Consider the following 15,893-nt stretch of genomic DNA (forward strand, 5'->3'; position numbering starts at 1 on the left):
AACTTCTTTTTGCATGTATTTTTAAAATTAGCATTATATTGCAGCTCTTGTGTGTTGGTTTATTTGAGTTTTAGAATTAAAATTAAGAGGGGGAGAATCAAGGTGTGTAACATTCTGAACCTCAAATTCAAAATGGCCCAGTGCCTAGTTTATCTGGTAATTTGGTTAAAACAACAACAATAGTTGTTAAGAAATTATCTGTTGTAGAAAAGCTTGGACTAGATACCACAAGAATTCCACGCCTTTTCTCCAGTTTAAAATATCCTACATTTCCAGCTTGAGCTTCAGCCCTGGTGCTGCTGTGTAATGAAATCTACCATCCCATTCCAGGCCTTGTGTGTCTGTAAATTCTCCCTGCCCTTCCAACCTGGAACAGGAACAGGACAAAACCAGCATGTTTAGTGAGTAACTACAATAATTTTACTATGATTAATGATGAGAGCTAGCGCAGTGCAGTGGCTAGTGCTTGGACACTGAATGGAGAGTTCGAGGTTCAAATCCCCACCTGGCCTTGAAGCTTACTGGTCAACCACTACCAGTCACTACCTCTCAGCCCAATCTTTACCTCACAGAGTTGACGTGGGGGGGGGGACCCTATGTATGCCAACCTCAGCTTGTTTGAGGGTGAGATAGATAGACAGGATAGATTCTAATCACACTTCAGGATGACAGTTCCCAGTAAAGGTAACAGTGAAACAGGAAGTAACTCATAAAGCAGATTCCTGTTGCAGATTTTATGTATTTATATTTAAAACATTTCTATGCCTTCTTTCTACCCAGATCAGGGTCCCCAAGGTGGCAAGCATTAAAACATTTCGAACATTAAAAAAGTGTTTAAAATACAAATATAATATTTAAAACAATTGAATAAATCACTTAAACACATAAACATACAAACAGGGAAGAAAGCTTATAGTAGTTAGTGAGGGAATGCCAAAGAAAACAGAAAAGTCATCACCTGCTGGTAGAAGACAACAATAGAGAGGAACAAATAGGGGGAGACGAACACATCTCCCTGGGGAGAGAGTTCTAAAGTTTCAGCGCCATGACCAAGAAGACCTTTCTCAGGTTATCACCTGTTTAGCCTCAGGTGGTGGGGGCACCTGAAGCAGGACCTCCAAAGATGACCAGGGTAGTTGGATAGATTAATATGGGAGTAGGTGGTCCTTAAGGTATGCTGGCCCCAAGCCATAAAAAACTTTAAAGGTCAATACCAGCACCTTGAATTATGCCTAGAGGAAAACTGGGCGCCAGTATAGATGGAACAAGGCTGAAGTTATATGGTCCCTATGACCCACTCCAGTCATTGGTCTGCCTATAAGCATTCTGTACCAATTGTGGCTTCCAGACAGTTGTCAAGGGTAGCCCCACATACAGCACACTGCAGTAATCTAATCTAGGATATTAACCAGTGGCAAGATCTTTCCTGCCTAGGAAGGGCTGAAGCTGGCTCACTGGCCCAGGTCCAGCAGCACCCCCAAGCTACAAACCAGCTCCTTTACGGGAAGAAGAAGAAGAGTTGGTTATTTTATGCCGACTTTCTTCACCACTTAAAGAAGAATCAAACTGGCTTACAATCACCTTCCCTTCCCCTCCCCACAACAGACACCCTGTGAGGAAGGTGGGGCTAAGAGAGTTTGGAGAGAGCTGAGGCTAGCCGTAGGTCACCCAGGTGGCTTCATGTGGAGGAGTGGGGAAACAAATCCAGTTCGTCAGATTAGCCTCTGCTACTCATGTGGAGGAGTGGGGAATCAAACCCAGTTCTCCAGATCAGAGTCCACCACTCCAAACCACTGCTCTTAACTACTACATCACGCTGGCTCTCAGTAACCCCATTCAGAAAATGAGACATCCCAATTCATGGGTCAAACCTTTCCCCCTCCAGCACTTCCATTTTGTTTTACAGTGACTGTTGCTAGGTTTGGGTAACTGAAACTGTTCTACTCTACTGATCCTTCTAATTTATTCATCCTAGCAATGATCAAGCACTGGAATGAGTATGGTTGGCATCTAGCTTGCCCAAGCTTGCCACCCGCAAAAACACCACAATTCCTGGAGAACGTTAATGTTGGGAAGTCCCTTATTAGCAATATGTGAATGAATAGAGATAGTTCTAGCCTACAGGGGAAGTTACAGTGACTTAAGGTTCTAATGAGGAAGAGAAGTCTGTAAGACTGACTCCATTCTGTAGCTAGTTCTGAGCTGGCAGCCATTATTGGGGGAGCCTGTGGATTGGGCAGACGATCCAGAACAAACCACCAGAGATACTCGCTACTAGAAAAGCAGTGATTGATTTATTTACAGTGCATAGATACACACACTCCACGATATCATCCCACCCTAATGTTACAGAGCTGGGAACATTTATACATATTGTTACCACTAGGGACCAATGAGATCACATGCCAGGTCACTCCACCTGTTGCAAGACATTGCATCAGTTTCTGGCCCCAACTGGTTTGTGCTAGTTCATCCTAGCTCCCAGGGACTTTCCAAACCCCCTTGCATCAGCTAGATGCTTCTCATCTTGGCTGCTGTCTATCTGACCACTGACCACTAATATGACAGCCTTGTTTATTTTGACAGCCATAACACCCTGGCTGGCAAGTCACGTTAACAGTGATAAATTTTGTTGAAGTTGCTGAGCTAAATGAAACAGAAAAACTTCAAGGTTGAGAAGGACTAGATAAAACTGGTCTGAACCCATTTTCTTGCTTTTGCTTATCTCTTAACCAACTTAAGACATACCAGGTATCTTTTGTAAGCTAACTGAAGGTCTCCGCATGTGTGAAATTAATACTATAAAACTTAGCCTGTAATTGTTTTAGTGGAGCCATCCTTCCCCATGGTAGACGTCCTCTGTAATTGCAATAAACTCAGACAACAGATTTTAAATTCATTTGTTTTCATTGAGTTTTCTTCAGCACTAATACTAAGCCAGAAGTATCTTTTAAAGACGAATATTCTTTACATCAAAGGAACAAGCTTGCAGATACCTTCCTTTCAACTTACTTGTTTTCATTGAACTGACCAGTGTACTTTGCTCCATTAGGAAACATGTAGGTTCCTATTCCATGCAACATGTTGTCTTTGAATTCGCCTTCATAAATGGCACCTGACGGATGCTCCAGCCTTCCTAAACCATTCATCTGATTTAACAAGAAATTGAGATAATAGATTAATAACCATTCCTACAATATGCCCATAGTGACTCTGGCTTGTCATTTCCATACATTTTGTAAATCTGAGGGTGCAATCCTAGGCACTCTTACTGGAAATAAAGTCCACTGAACACTGTAGGGCTTGCTGCCAAATAATAATGAACACGATCAGGCAGCAAAAACAGCCTAGCCCACTCATGTGTAAGAAACTCCAAAATTCATCAGAAGAGTAAATATACCTTATCATTCTTCCAGTTTCCTCTATATATAATTCCATTAGGAGTGGTATGCACTCCATGTCCATTTCTTTCAAGACTTCCCTCAAGTGTTCTTGTACATTCACCTTCTAATTAAGTAAGAGAAAAAGTAGGTGAGGAAACTCAGTAAAATTAATCATTCCATTTAATACACTTAATCATTTGAACATACAGCATATTACCAGTTAACTAATGTTATGGTCTCTATTTAGTTAGCCCTTAACAGCATATTGTTGATCACCATTTTCATATAAAAATATATTTTGTTTGTAATTATTGCTAGGTTTCTTCTGGCTGAGGGGCAATTTCCCACATGAGAATCTCAGGCCTTTTGAGAATTTATGTTACTATTCCACAGTTTTTAATGGCCAGATCACTAACACTGTGTTTTGTTACACAAGAAATTCTCCACAACAGGGAAGCACAGGGGGGTTTGCACAGCCTCCATAAGATGAGTATTTCTCTCCTTGTCACCCCTCTTCTTAATCAGAGCCATGTTATAGTTGGGAGCACTTCAAAATGTCACCTTCCCAGTGGGCATCAATTACTCTGAAGGATCCCCAGTGTTCAATAACATTCCTTTCCACAGTCTGACAACACAGAGTTGGATTGCCGAACTCCAAGTGGGCTGTAGAGATCTCCAGAATTACAACTAACCTCTAGCATAGAGAGATTAGTTCCCCTGGAGAAAAATAGAAGCTTGGGAGGATAGGATCTATGCATTATGCCCTCCCCTCCCAGAACTCTGCCCCCTCCAGGCTCCACCCCCACATCTCCAGGAATTCCCCACCCCGTAGCTGACAGGTATAGCACACAGATGCATTGTGAAATTCTCGTTTCGGTTAAAGGAAATGTATTCTACCTCTTCTGGTTTCTCTTCTAGACTTTCACCAATGCAAAAGTTTTTAAATCCCCTCAACATTGTCTTCTCTAAGCAATATCTATAGTGTTATTCAAAGTGGGTTACAGACAATCTATCAGGACTAAAGTGAGAGTCAGTGTGGTACAGTGGTTATAGTGCTGGACTAGGATCTAGGAGACCCAGGTTCAAATCCCTACCAGGTTCAAATCCCTACAAAAAAACTTGCAGCTGCTTGAGGGGGCGTTACTGGGGCAAAAGACCTGTGGAAGCTGCCTAAAGGCAGCGCCACCCCTGGGAATGCCCCGGGAACACCCCCCACGCCGGCACAGGCTTTCCCTTCTGGGAAAGCCCTGCTAGCGTGGCTGCCCTGGCAGCAGCGCCTGGACACCACCGTGTTTGCCACCTTATTCCATGATAGGGTGGCACCAATGCCAACACGGGGTCATGCCAGCTCCTAAGGAGCTTCCCCCCCCTTCAGGAATGGGCTCTTAGGGAAGAGTTGCCACCTGGCTGGGTTGTTTTTTAGTGGCCTGCTCAAGAATCACAGATTTCGGCTTGCTGGAAATGTAACGAATCAGATGGCTCCTTCTATCACATATGGTAGACCTGTCTGAGACTGCAGATGTATTGGAGAAACATGCATCAGGAATTTCAAAAGATGTTCCAGCAAAAATTTCCACCTGATGCTAAAAATATGCTATTACGCATCATACCATCAGAACTTCCCTCGCAACTCAAGGATCTATTTAAATATGCCACAACTGCTACGAGAATGGAAAGACAAATTAATGGAATATGCTATAATGACCAATATGATAAATGCAAGTAATGATACGACCTTTGATCAACATCATGAGAAATGGAAATTATTCTATAATTATGTTGAGGCTCATGACTAACAAATTCTAAGTAAGAAATTAGACAATATTTAGTGGTATAGTATTGTAGTTTTAATTCCATATATAGACAACTATGTGGTGTGTGGAGACATTAAACAGTTAGAGATGACGACTATTCATTAATTATGCCTAAACATTATTATAACTTGCCTAAACATCAAAATGCAAAGCAATGTTCCTTGTTTGATCTGCATTGAAACTGCTGTTTTTAAGTTTGCTAATGGGATGTCAGATATTTCTATTCTTCCCCTTTCCCCTTTTCTTTCTGTACCCCCTTATTATATAATAATAAAAAAAGAATCACAGATTTCTAAAAGTTGTGTTACTGAATCAGATTTAGTCACAGTGCAGATCTGCTGCAAAGAGTCCCAGCTGATCAGTGACATAAGCTTTCTGAATACTTTTTAAAAAGTTATGCTGTTGATTCAATTTTGCAGTTAGGATAGTTGAATTTTTTGTGCAGATTAACATACCCAGTTTCCCAAATCTGTGAAAGCTCTTTCCACATGCAAGAACTGTGATGCTCACCGGGCACTGCTCAGGTGCTCAGGGGACAGTCATTGCAAGGCACAGAAGCAAATGCAAGTGCACAACTGACATCCCGTCTCCACACTGACCTAGGAAATCCTGAGATTGGAGTGACCAAACTAGCACTTCACTCCCACCTTATAGATTAGAGAATCATGTTTTGTGCAGACCAATCCTGTGAACGCTTCTTCAAAAACAAATGCTATTGAATTATTTACTCTCAAGTAAGTGTGCATGGGAATGCAGCCATAATCACATTATTTGCCAGCTTAATGTGCTGGAAGGCAAATTAAGGCTGAATTACATTGCAAGATTTTGCAGAGTAATTGCACTCTAAGGGTGCATTCCTTAGGGGAGGCTAATCGGCTTAGGAGCCGATGTGACCCCGTGCTGGCATTAGTGCCCATTTATTCTGTGAAAATGGGCACTAACGCTGGCGTGGGGAGTATTTCCGCCAGCGCCTGGGTGCCACAGAGCTGCACCAGCCTCCCCCACCAGCACAGCCTCCTGCCAACATCCACCTGGCGAAGGTCCCTGCGCCAGCATCCCGGGAGGCGTTTTCAAGGGCAGAGCTTCCTTTAGGCAGCTTCCTAGCCCCTTTCGCCCCAGGAACGCCCCCTCCCGTGGCAGCGTGGCCACGACACATTTTAGGTGGCATAACCCTGCTTTCCCCTTTGGGGACTTTTTGGCTTTATTTTGGTTTTTACCCCTCCTACAATATTTCTTTCCCTCCATGGCAGCTGGAAAGCCTCTTAGGAGGCGTTGCGGCTGTGCCGCTCCCAGCCACAGTGGAAATACCCCTCCCTTAGGAATGCGCTGCCTATCCACCTTTGAAGTCAACGGGCTCTGTTTAGAATTGCACTGTTGTGTGTGTGTGTAAAGTGTCATCAAGTTGCAGCCGACTTATGGTGGCTCCTTATGGGGTTTTCAAGGCAAGAGACTAACAGAGGTGGCTTGCCATTGCCTTCCTCTGCATAGCAACCCTGGTATTCCTTGGTGGTCTCCCACCCAAATACTAACCAGGGCTGACCCTGCTTAGCTTCCGAGATCTGACAAGATTGGGCTATACCATGCTGCCTTCCCTCCCTATTGCACTGTTAGATAACTATTATGCAGATTTACACAATACGTTTTTGACACACCAGTCTATAATTTGTTTTAAGAAACTACCACAACTGTAATACACCTTCTGCTACAAACATTAATAGCTGTTGTTTAAATAAACCCATGTAACATTTTTAGTTATCTGAATTTTTTTACCATACTTATCCTGATTTGGAAATATAAAGGATATTCTATAAACTTCAACACCTGTCGAAAGAGAACATTAATGTCATTGATCTTTGAGAAAAATATTAGCAACTCAAAATCCTTTATATATAACATGTGAAATAAACAAATACATAGCACCAATTATGCCCATAATATATGAATAATGACATTATTAAGAAGGCTGAAGCTGCTGGGATGCTTTGGGGGAATTCTGGGAGAGAAAGTGATGTGTATGAACTTTAAAAATAAAGGATAACACAGTGCCATGTTGTTCCATTTGGGCATTAGTTATTCCATACTAATTCATATGCAGTACTAGGGTATATGAATTTTTTTTAATGTGGCATGATGAATGTCTCATCATGTTGCCAACTGGGCATTTCCTCTTTCTGCATTCTGTGCTGAAACCACTACTGTCACAGTAATTGGAATAGACTGTGAATGCTAAAATGTTGAAAGCAGATAAAGCAGCTGCAGCACTGAGAAACTAACTTGTCCTATTGGTTCTTGTAGGTTATCCGGGCTGTGTAACCGTGGTCTTGGTATTTTAGGAAAGAAAATACCAAGACCACGGTTACACAGCCCGGATAACGTACAAGAACCAATGAACTCTGACCGTGAAAGCCTTCGACAATATTTTTAACTTATCCTATCTTCAGTTGCAGAGACTGAAGGACATACTGAAAGTCTGAGGTTAGTGTGAATGGGACTTTAACTGGAGATACTCTGATGGGGCTCAGGATGGGTGTCTTGCAGTGGAATCAAAGGAGTTTGGGTGTTCAGATCTAAATGGATGTGATGGAATTTTAGGGATTTTGAAAAATGTCATCATAGGCCTCTGGCTGAAGGCTCAGGCTGGGGGTGTCTTTGGGATATGAATTATGTACAATCCCAACCAAAGTTACAACCTTCTCAGTCCATTTAAGTAAATAGGCTTAGAAGAGTGTAACTATGCCTAAGATTGCACTGTTGAAAGAAAGGGATAATAAAGTTATAGTCAAGAGGAATCAGAGGTAAGGAGGTGTCAGTCAGCAGGAATGTAAGCAGGGTGATCCAGAGGAAAACATGTAGATGTACTGAACTACGAGGAAAGGCTGAGGGACTTGGAAATGTTTTGTTGAGAAGGGACATGATTGCTCTCTTTAAGTATTTGAAAGGACTCACTTAGAGGAAGGCAGGGTGCTGTTCCTTTAGGCAGCAGAGGATAGGACTCGCAATAATGGGTTTAAATTATGGGCAGAAAAGTACCAACTGGATGTTAGGGGGAAATTTTTTACAGTACGAGTTGTTCAACAGTGGAATCAGCTACCTAGGGTGGTGGTGAGCTCCCCCTCTTTGGCAGTCTTCAAGCAGCAGCTGGATAAACATTTGTCAGGGATGCTCTAGGCTGATCCTGCATTGAGCAGGGGGTTGGACTAAATGGCCTGTATGGCCCCTTCCAAATCTACAATTCTATAAGTTTGGTGATAGATGTTTACAAATTTATTGTATTTATTATTTTTATATAGTGTTTTTCAAGAAAAGCATTCTCAGTTGCAGTTGACATAATAAGGTAAGTCAATTAGAACATTAGAAAACGTACAAGTTAACCTATTGTCAGCCCTTGGCCCACTTGAACCAAAAACCACATCAGAGACAGTCAGGTCCAAAGAAGCTGGTTTTACTTGGTCAAAATAGGTTAACAGAGCATAAAGAAAAGGGTGACAGCTATGAGGCTGGCTGGCTTGAACTTGGTAATATAAAAGCACTGAAAAGGCGAGAGATTACATATCAAAAACAAAGCTGTGTTCCCAGAGCTTCAAACAGTGTTCAGTAGGCATAACAGTCCTTGAGTCTGGTCGGCGGGAAAGCGAAAGTAAACATCAACTGAGATACAGGCCTGACATCTATACATGAATTATTTTACGAATGGTGCTTAATCCAGGTATGTTGGAGGGGATCCCTGGTTGTGGCCTCCTTCCCCTCTGATAGTCTCAACAATGGCAGTGGGAAGCTGGTTGGGAGGGGGTCCCCAGAGCTCTAGTTCGGTCACGGAAAGGAGTTATGGACACGATTCACAATAGGGGTCAAGGTGCACAGATCTGAGGGTCGTGTGGGTGGTGAAGGAATTCGGTTAGGGTGTCCTTACCGAGGTGCGGATCCGTGAGGAGCGCCGGGAAGGGAGGCCGGATCAATGCTCAGCTATTTTCGATATGAAATTTCCCTCTACGTGTAGAAGGATGCACTTTTCAGGAACAAACATAGCCTGTTTGGGGGACAGGCTTTCTATACTTAAAAGGTCTAAAAAGGCCCGCACACGCCCCACCCCAAAAGACCAAGGTTAGTCAGCGCCTAAGTGCACGCTCGCTTATCTCGGCAACAGAGAATCTTCTCTCAAACCGAGAGAGAGAAGAGCCGCATCCTGCACAGTACCTGTACCTTTATTATTCATGGTATGGTTTGCAGCCAGTTTGCAGGTTTGCTGAGCGGAAGTCCAGCTGTCTGGGAAATGAGCTACTTCGTTTGCGGCCAGCGGACAATTCCCTTCGTTTTCAAAGGAAACACCCTCTTCCACCCCACCTTCTGACAACCTCCCTCAACGCCCCACCGCTCACTAGGATGCGCCCGGGGTTGCCATAGAGACCGGCTTCTCGGTGTTCCCGGAAGCAGACGAGGAAGACCTTTCACTTCCGGCTGTGCGGTCCTGTTTGGGAAAGCCGGTTCTGACGGGTGAGCGCGATTGCGGGAGCTGGAGGTGGCGTGATGCGTTTGAGGTACGTCGAGGCTTTATTGGGGGTGAGAAAGTGACGGCGTCGGCAAAGTTGATGTGCCTTTCGCGGTTTGAGGGGTTCAGGAGGGGGTGTCGAGTGACTGAAGATAGAAGTTCTTCAATGGCAGAGCCATACTTGGCAGGCAGAAAATGCTACCTGGTAGGCTAACCCCTGGCATTTATAAATTCCTCTTATGGGAGGGAGACTCTCCGCGATCTTTGCAAGTAGCCAAGTATTGCTCTGCAGCTATTAAAATTCGTTCGGAGAAAGGTATTAGTGATTTTAATTGATTTTACTCGTTTATATGCCTTGTGAATATGGTGATTTTAATTGATAATTTTATCTGTATTTTGTATAGAGAGGTTTTAATTTAATTATTTATTTATGTAATCGATTTTAACTGATAGGGTTTGTAGTTTGTCTGGCTATCGCCGTAATAATAAAATCACCCTGGCATTTCCAGTTCGCTGCCTTCCTCTGCCCAAGATATTGGAGTGTTATTGGTAGTCTGAGTAGATGAAGTGAACCCGGAAGTTCATCTTAGTATAGAGCTGCTTCATATGTTAATTGGGGGAACATAACTGTGTGAGTGGGCTGCTGAGGGTTATGGGGTCAGGTCTGGATGCAAAGAAAAACTGGTAGCTCAGAAAGTGATTTGTAGCATGAGCCTTTTTATCTGTTGGGGGAAAAAATCACCATGTAGTGTGTTCTCTTCCATTGTAATTCCTCCTACTTGGTGGTTGTAACTGTTATACTTGACTTTCCCATAATTGTTCCATGTACTATCCATATCTCAGTAATCTTAGCAACCATTTAATATGTCTGGCCAGTATCAGTACCCCTCTGTTCCAGCTGTGGACTGAGCCTAAGAGATAAGTTAAGGCAGCACAGTTAAGTTTGTGTGTGTGGTGAGACTGGAAAAGGGATTTCAGCTCTTATGTTATTAACTGCTGTGCAGCAGTAGTGCATACATGTGTGTGATTTAAACCAGCTTCACTTTGTGCATCTAATGAAGTAGGCTATTGCTAACAAAAAAAAGCACATGCCATAATAAAGTAATATATTAAATGTCACAGGTCTTTTTAGCTGCAACAACAGACCAATATAGTTTCCCTTATAGAATGTGCCCCTAAGGGTGGAATAGAATAGTTGATGTTTTATCTTGGTTTGTTGTGCACTTAACAGAGGAGAGTGAAGATACAGATGAAATTTTGTTGCTGTTTAAATCATAGGTAATAGCGGACAGGGAGGATGTCACTGTTACAGGTTAGTGGGAGAGGCAAATTGCTTGATGTCTTGTACCAATGCTAAGTAACAAAAGTATTTATTTTTACTGTTATTGTGTTTTGGCTGCTTATAGCAGGGTGTTAATCAAATGTTGTACTTTGCTGTTCATAATTCATTTTCTCTTTACTTGTATTTTTTTTCTTTTTAGTGGTAGAAAATGAGTTCATCAGGAAAGAGAAGAGGAAGACCAAACAGAGGAGGTGGAAGACAGGGGAGAGGGGGAAGAGGAGGAAGGGGAGGAGGAGGAGGAGGAGGACATGGTGGTGGTAGACCTTCAAGCAAGCATCAAGCCAGTGGAAGCAAAAAAGGCTCAGACAAATTTTGGGATGATTATGGGGATGATTACGATGATGACTTTTGTGTTTCCAATAGAGCAAAAGATGTAAACAGGTCAGTAGAATGCTACAATCTAATATTTCTAGAATTTGTTTTAGTCCTTTTGTTGAAATCCTTGGTTTTTTAAAGAGTCTGAATCGATGAAGTGGAACAGCCTGAGTAAATATTCAGCTGCAACACCCTTGTTTGTTTAGTAGAGAACTCAGAAAGACATGTGCTGGATGGCTTATTGACAACAGATTGCTCACTTACCATGTCCGTTCTCATCTACTGAGTCTGGAGTGATGTCTTTCTTGGAGAAATGTGTTTGTCGGTAGCTACTTGCCACAATAGCCAACAGTGCATCTCTACTTTTGGAGACAGTATGCTGAACCCCAGATACTGGGGACAAAGAGTGACTTCTGCTAGTGGTAGTCATACCAAGTATCTCATTACAGGTCAGAGAAACATAATACTGTAGGTGCTAGTGGAATTTATTAATCAGACAAAAGACCCAATATGTTATTAAGTAAAGGAAGATCTTCACTGATTAAAACTTAGTTGAAAGGGAAAGAACAATCTTATTAAATCGATAACTGCAAAAGCCACCGTGGCTCTCATCTGTACTGATCTTTGAACTGATTGTATGCATGCATTTATTTTCTGTTGCATTAATGCATTTGGAAGTATCACTTTTTGTGTATGGTTTGTTTTCTTTAGTGTGCCAAGCTTTGTTAACAAAGGAAATGGACAGACCAGACCTGGATCCAAAGCCAAGATGCCTCTTCAGACCCTGCATATGACTTCAGAGAATCAGAAGAGGGTGAAAGAACTTCTTCGTGAGCTCCAAGGCCAAGACTTCCCTGCTTGTTCAGAGTTGGTTTAATATATCTATATATATACACACACACATACACACTGTTCTTCCATAGAATAGATCTCATTACATGTTTCAGATCTAGGTACTGAATATGAAACCTCTTTAACTTTGGTCATGAATAGTGATATGGTTTAAAGAAGAAAATGCTTGGCAACTGTCTCTATTAAGCTGACTTTTATATCTGCTGTGCCATGTGGCCTTGTAGTGTTTCTGGAAAAAGAAACAAGTTATTTACTTATGTAAAAATGACTTCATACTTTGTGCAGCAAACATGGTTGCTGTGAATACTCCAGGGTTTCCTAGAACAAATGTGTAAGATGTGTACTTCTTTATGTGCACAACCCTGGTCCAATCAGGCCTCCTGATTTTGAAAATGTGTATGCTTGCCCACATTGATATGTGTGTTGTGCAAGTAAAATTGGTGTACTTAACAGTGCAATCCTGTGGAGAGTTGAAGTCAATGGGCGTAGACTGGAGAACCCCTTCATAGGATTGCATTTAGTGGATTGTAGCAATTCTTTAGCTCTTTTTAGAGCATCAAAAGGAAACTTCTGGATGAGGCACCCTGTCCTGTTAAAGGAAGTATATTCTAGCTCTTCTAGTTTCCCTTCACTCAAATTCCAATGCAGAAGCATCAGAAAGGACATTTGGGTGAGTGGGAGCTCCATAGATTTGTCTAATCCCGTCTAAGCTAGTAGCCAGTGCTGCACCTTGTGACAATGCATTTCATTAAGTTGAATTTGGACTGTGTAAAGAAATGCTTTCTTTTGTCTGTATATGAACTTGATTGGCTTAACTCTGAATTATGGTAGAGAGAGAAAAGGTGATGTCTCCACCTTTTCCATGCCACACTTAATCTATCATGCTCCCCCATGTTCATTTCCCTTCCAAATTGAGAAAGACCACAAATCCTTAGCCATTTCCTATAGGACGGGTGCTTCCTTTTTCCGGCTCCTTTTTCCGGCTCACTCATTTAATTATGTGGAGTAAAATAAATGGCTCGAATCCCAGACTCTAGCCATAGAACCATTAGTTTTAAATGAGATTCTTATTTTCTCTTTCAGGGTATCTGTATCAGGTGGAGATGATAGTGATGAACCAGATTACTTGGATGATGAGCAGTGTTATCCAGAAAACCAATCCGTTTCTCAAACTACCACAAGTGCTTCTTTTCAACCACCTGTGAACCACATTTCAGAGACTGAAGTGTCTTCTTTTGCTGTGAACAAACTTTCCAGGTGATTATTTTTCAATAAATATAGTAGAACACATTAGTCAGAAAGTGGGGTTATGGTGACAGCTCTTAATGTTAATTGCAGTTATGCAGAATTTTCAGACGTGGAGTGTGACATAGAATTAACATCTAAACCATTTTTGGTTTCATATTTTTAAAAAGTACATTTCTAGCCCTCTTTGTTAAAAAGTTTCCAGTGATGGTAGTGCTTTGGGGTAGGGAAAGAGGATAGAAGACTTCCTCTTTTAGCCCACTTGTCAGTCATTTCACAGAGACCTCAATCCATCTTTCCCTGCTCTTGCAAGCCTTTTACCTTTTTCCAGATACATCCCCTCAGTCCATTTCCTTTCACCCCCAAACAAACATGAAATGTAAAATTCCATTTTCTGAAACCAGTCCCCCCAAACGGAAGTTATGCAAATAGTATCATGTATAAGGAAAGCAATTTTATACAGATATGCCCAAGTTATATGTAATAGTTAAACTGCAGAAACTTCTTGGTGTGCTCCCTTATTTCTTGTTTCAGGTTAACTGCAACCATCCTTAAAAGTATAAGGTAGGTACTTACTGTTTTGGGAAGCACATTTACCTTTTCTTCTTCTTTTAGGTATGGCTTTGATGGCGAGCGATGCCAGGCAGTTCTGAGGTCCTATCATGGTAACATTGGGGCATCATTGGAGCACTTGCTACTGCAGTGCTTCTCGGAGAAATTTGGACAGAGGATGCAAATCACAGAAAGGGCTGCTCAGGCGAATATTGAAAACTGTTTGGAACAAAGACAGGAAGAGGCTTTTGCCCTCTGTTCCATCTGTGGAGACAAATTTGTGGAAAGAATTCGAAACAAAGTTTGGACAGTTGCGTTAGACCTGGTGTACCTCACAGATATTCTCAGTCAGTCAAAGCAAAGGAATAGCAATACCAACAATGGGCTGAAACCGGCTTCCTTGGAAGTTTGTAAACATTACCTCCGAGGAGATTGCAAGTTTGGATCAAAATGCAGATTCAAGCATGAAAGTCCGCACCAGCAATATGGGCTTCCAAGCATTAAAGAAGATGCTCACCTCAAACTGAACACTCCTGTGTATGAACTTGAAATAAGATTTCCTGAGGGTAACAAATATCCCTACCAGCCACCCCTTGTGGCATTCTATTCTACTAATGAGAACTTGCCTCTGGCTTGTCGGTTACACATTGCTGAATTCCTATATGAAAAGGCCTTAATGGCATCCGAGTCTAATGAACCTGTTATTTATGCCTTAATAACATGCTTAGGGGATGAAGCTGAGGTAACAAAATTGCTTACCAAGACTTCCCACATATACAGTGTCCCTCCTCTCCCTCTGTTGGCGACATCCTCGGGAAGAATGGCAGCAGATCCTGATAAGCGAGCACCTTCAAATAGCTCATGTACTGCATATCAGAATTCTGAAGGTATGTGGAATGCTGTAAAATCCTTACTGAGAGAGATGTCCATGTATGCAGTTGGAGTGCCTGGGGTCTATTCCCAGATTCAGAGCCCTGCTTGTGCTCCAGTGCATACACCAAGTGCTTGGGCGAGCTGGCAGTCTTCTTGCAATGCAGCTTAGGGATGCTTTAGGGAGGAAATAAGGAAGTAGTTGGATACTGTTTTATGCAGTTGTGTTGACTGCACACCTGTTATTGCAAACTCACCAGGTCCATGGAAGTATACTGTTAAGATGCAAGGGTATGTGGTTCCTAGAGCTGCCAAACAACTCAAGCCCAAGAAAACTAAGATTTCTCCTGGAATACAATCGTGGTTGATTGAGCTGGCATAGCTTATAACCAAAGAGACTACAGGTTTTAAATATAAGGGAGATCAAGAGATGTATGGATTCCAATTTTGCATGAAAGGATACCTTTTAGATACAAAATGTCATGATTCTCAATTCAAGTTCAGATCAGTGACTTGTCCTCAGGTAGATATTAATCACTGGGTCATATAGAACCCTACAGGTTGCTTTAAGGGGGATAAATGGCAAAACTTTCTGTCCAGAATGTTCCTGTTTGAGGATATCTAGGGGAGCATACAGGAAATAGATGAATAGGGAAATACAGGGTTGGCTCCTGCCAGCTTTTCTGCTGGTACAAGAGGGAGGAGGGCCTAACAAATATTTGTTTTTCTTTTGAGTATATGAGTGAATGCAAATGTAAGTGGGTGAATACTGGAGCAATCAGAATAATGAAGGTGAGAAAGGTAGGGCTGGAAAGGAGGTGAAGAGTACTTGCAAAATAATGAATTGTATTATAAGATGTATGTCTTGGCTATTAATAAATCTTCTGTTGTGTTCTCTGGAGGGGACAGCTTCATGTGAGCATCTTTCTGCACATGAGTATGATTATTCCATCCATTCAGATTAATGGAAAAACCTTGTGGGTAAACAGGTTTTTCCATTAACATTCATTCTTACTAACATGGATGCATATGTT

The 15,893-nt window shown here is 42.0% G+C and overlaps 2 protein-coding genes across 3 annotated transcripts in view; one reads left to right on the top strand and one right to left on the bottom strand.

The window, feature by feature from the left end:
• Positions 1–233: 233 nt before the first annotated feature.
• Positions 234–9,429, bottom strand: MORN2 (MORN repeat containing 2). 2 transcript variants are annotated; one of them, XM_056853667.1, is made up of 5 exons: positions 9,392–9,429; positions 6,968–7,018; positions 3,401–3,507; positions 3,013–3,149; positions 234–367 (listed from the first exon to the last, which is right to left on the bottom strand). In XM_056853667.1, the coding sequence occupies exons 1-5, from the start codon at positions 9,408–9,410 to the stop codon at positions 265–267; spliced, it is 417 nt and encodes a 138-aa protein (XP_056709645.1). In that variant the 5' UTR covers positions 9,411–9,429; the 3' UTR covers positions 234–264. The 2 variants fall into 2 exon arrangements, with proteins under 2 accessions (XP_056709645.1, XP_056709646.1); XM_056853668.1 differs by lacking the exon at positions 6,968–7,018.
• Positions 9,430–12,069: 2,640 nt separating this feature from the next.
• DHX57 (DExH-box helicase 57) overlaps positions 12,070–15,893 on the top strand; it is a 32,983-nt gene continuing 29,159 nt past the window's right edge. The window contains exons 1-3 of the mRNA XM_056853087.1: positions 12,070–12,207; positions 13,276–13,449; positions 14,053–14,876. Coding sequence (XP_056709065.1) covers positions 12,110–12,207; positions 13,276–13,449; positions 14,053–14,876 — 1,096 coding nt within the window. The 5' untranslated portion in view covers positions 12,070–12,109. The remainder of the gene's footprint in view (positions 12,208–13,275; positions 13,450–14,052; positions 14,877–15,893) is intronic.

This window comes from Euleptes europaea, chromosome 7 (genome assembly GCF_029931775.1).
Source record: "Euleptes europaea isolate rEulEur1 chromosome 7, rEulEur1.hap1, whole genome shotgun sequence".
NCBI lineage: Eukaryota > Metazoa > Chordata > Lepidosauria > Squamata > Sphaerodactylidae > Euleptes > Euleptes europaea.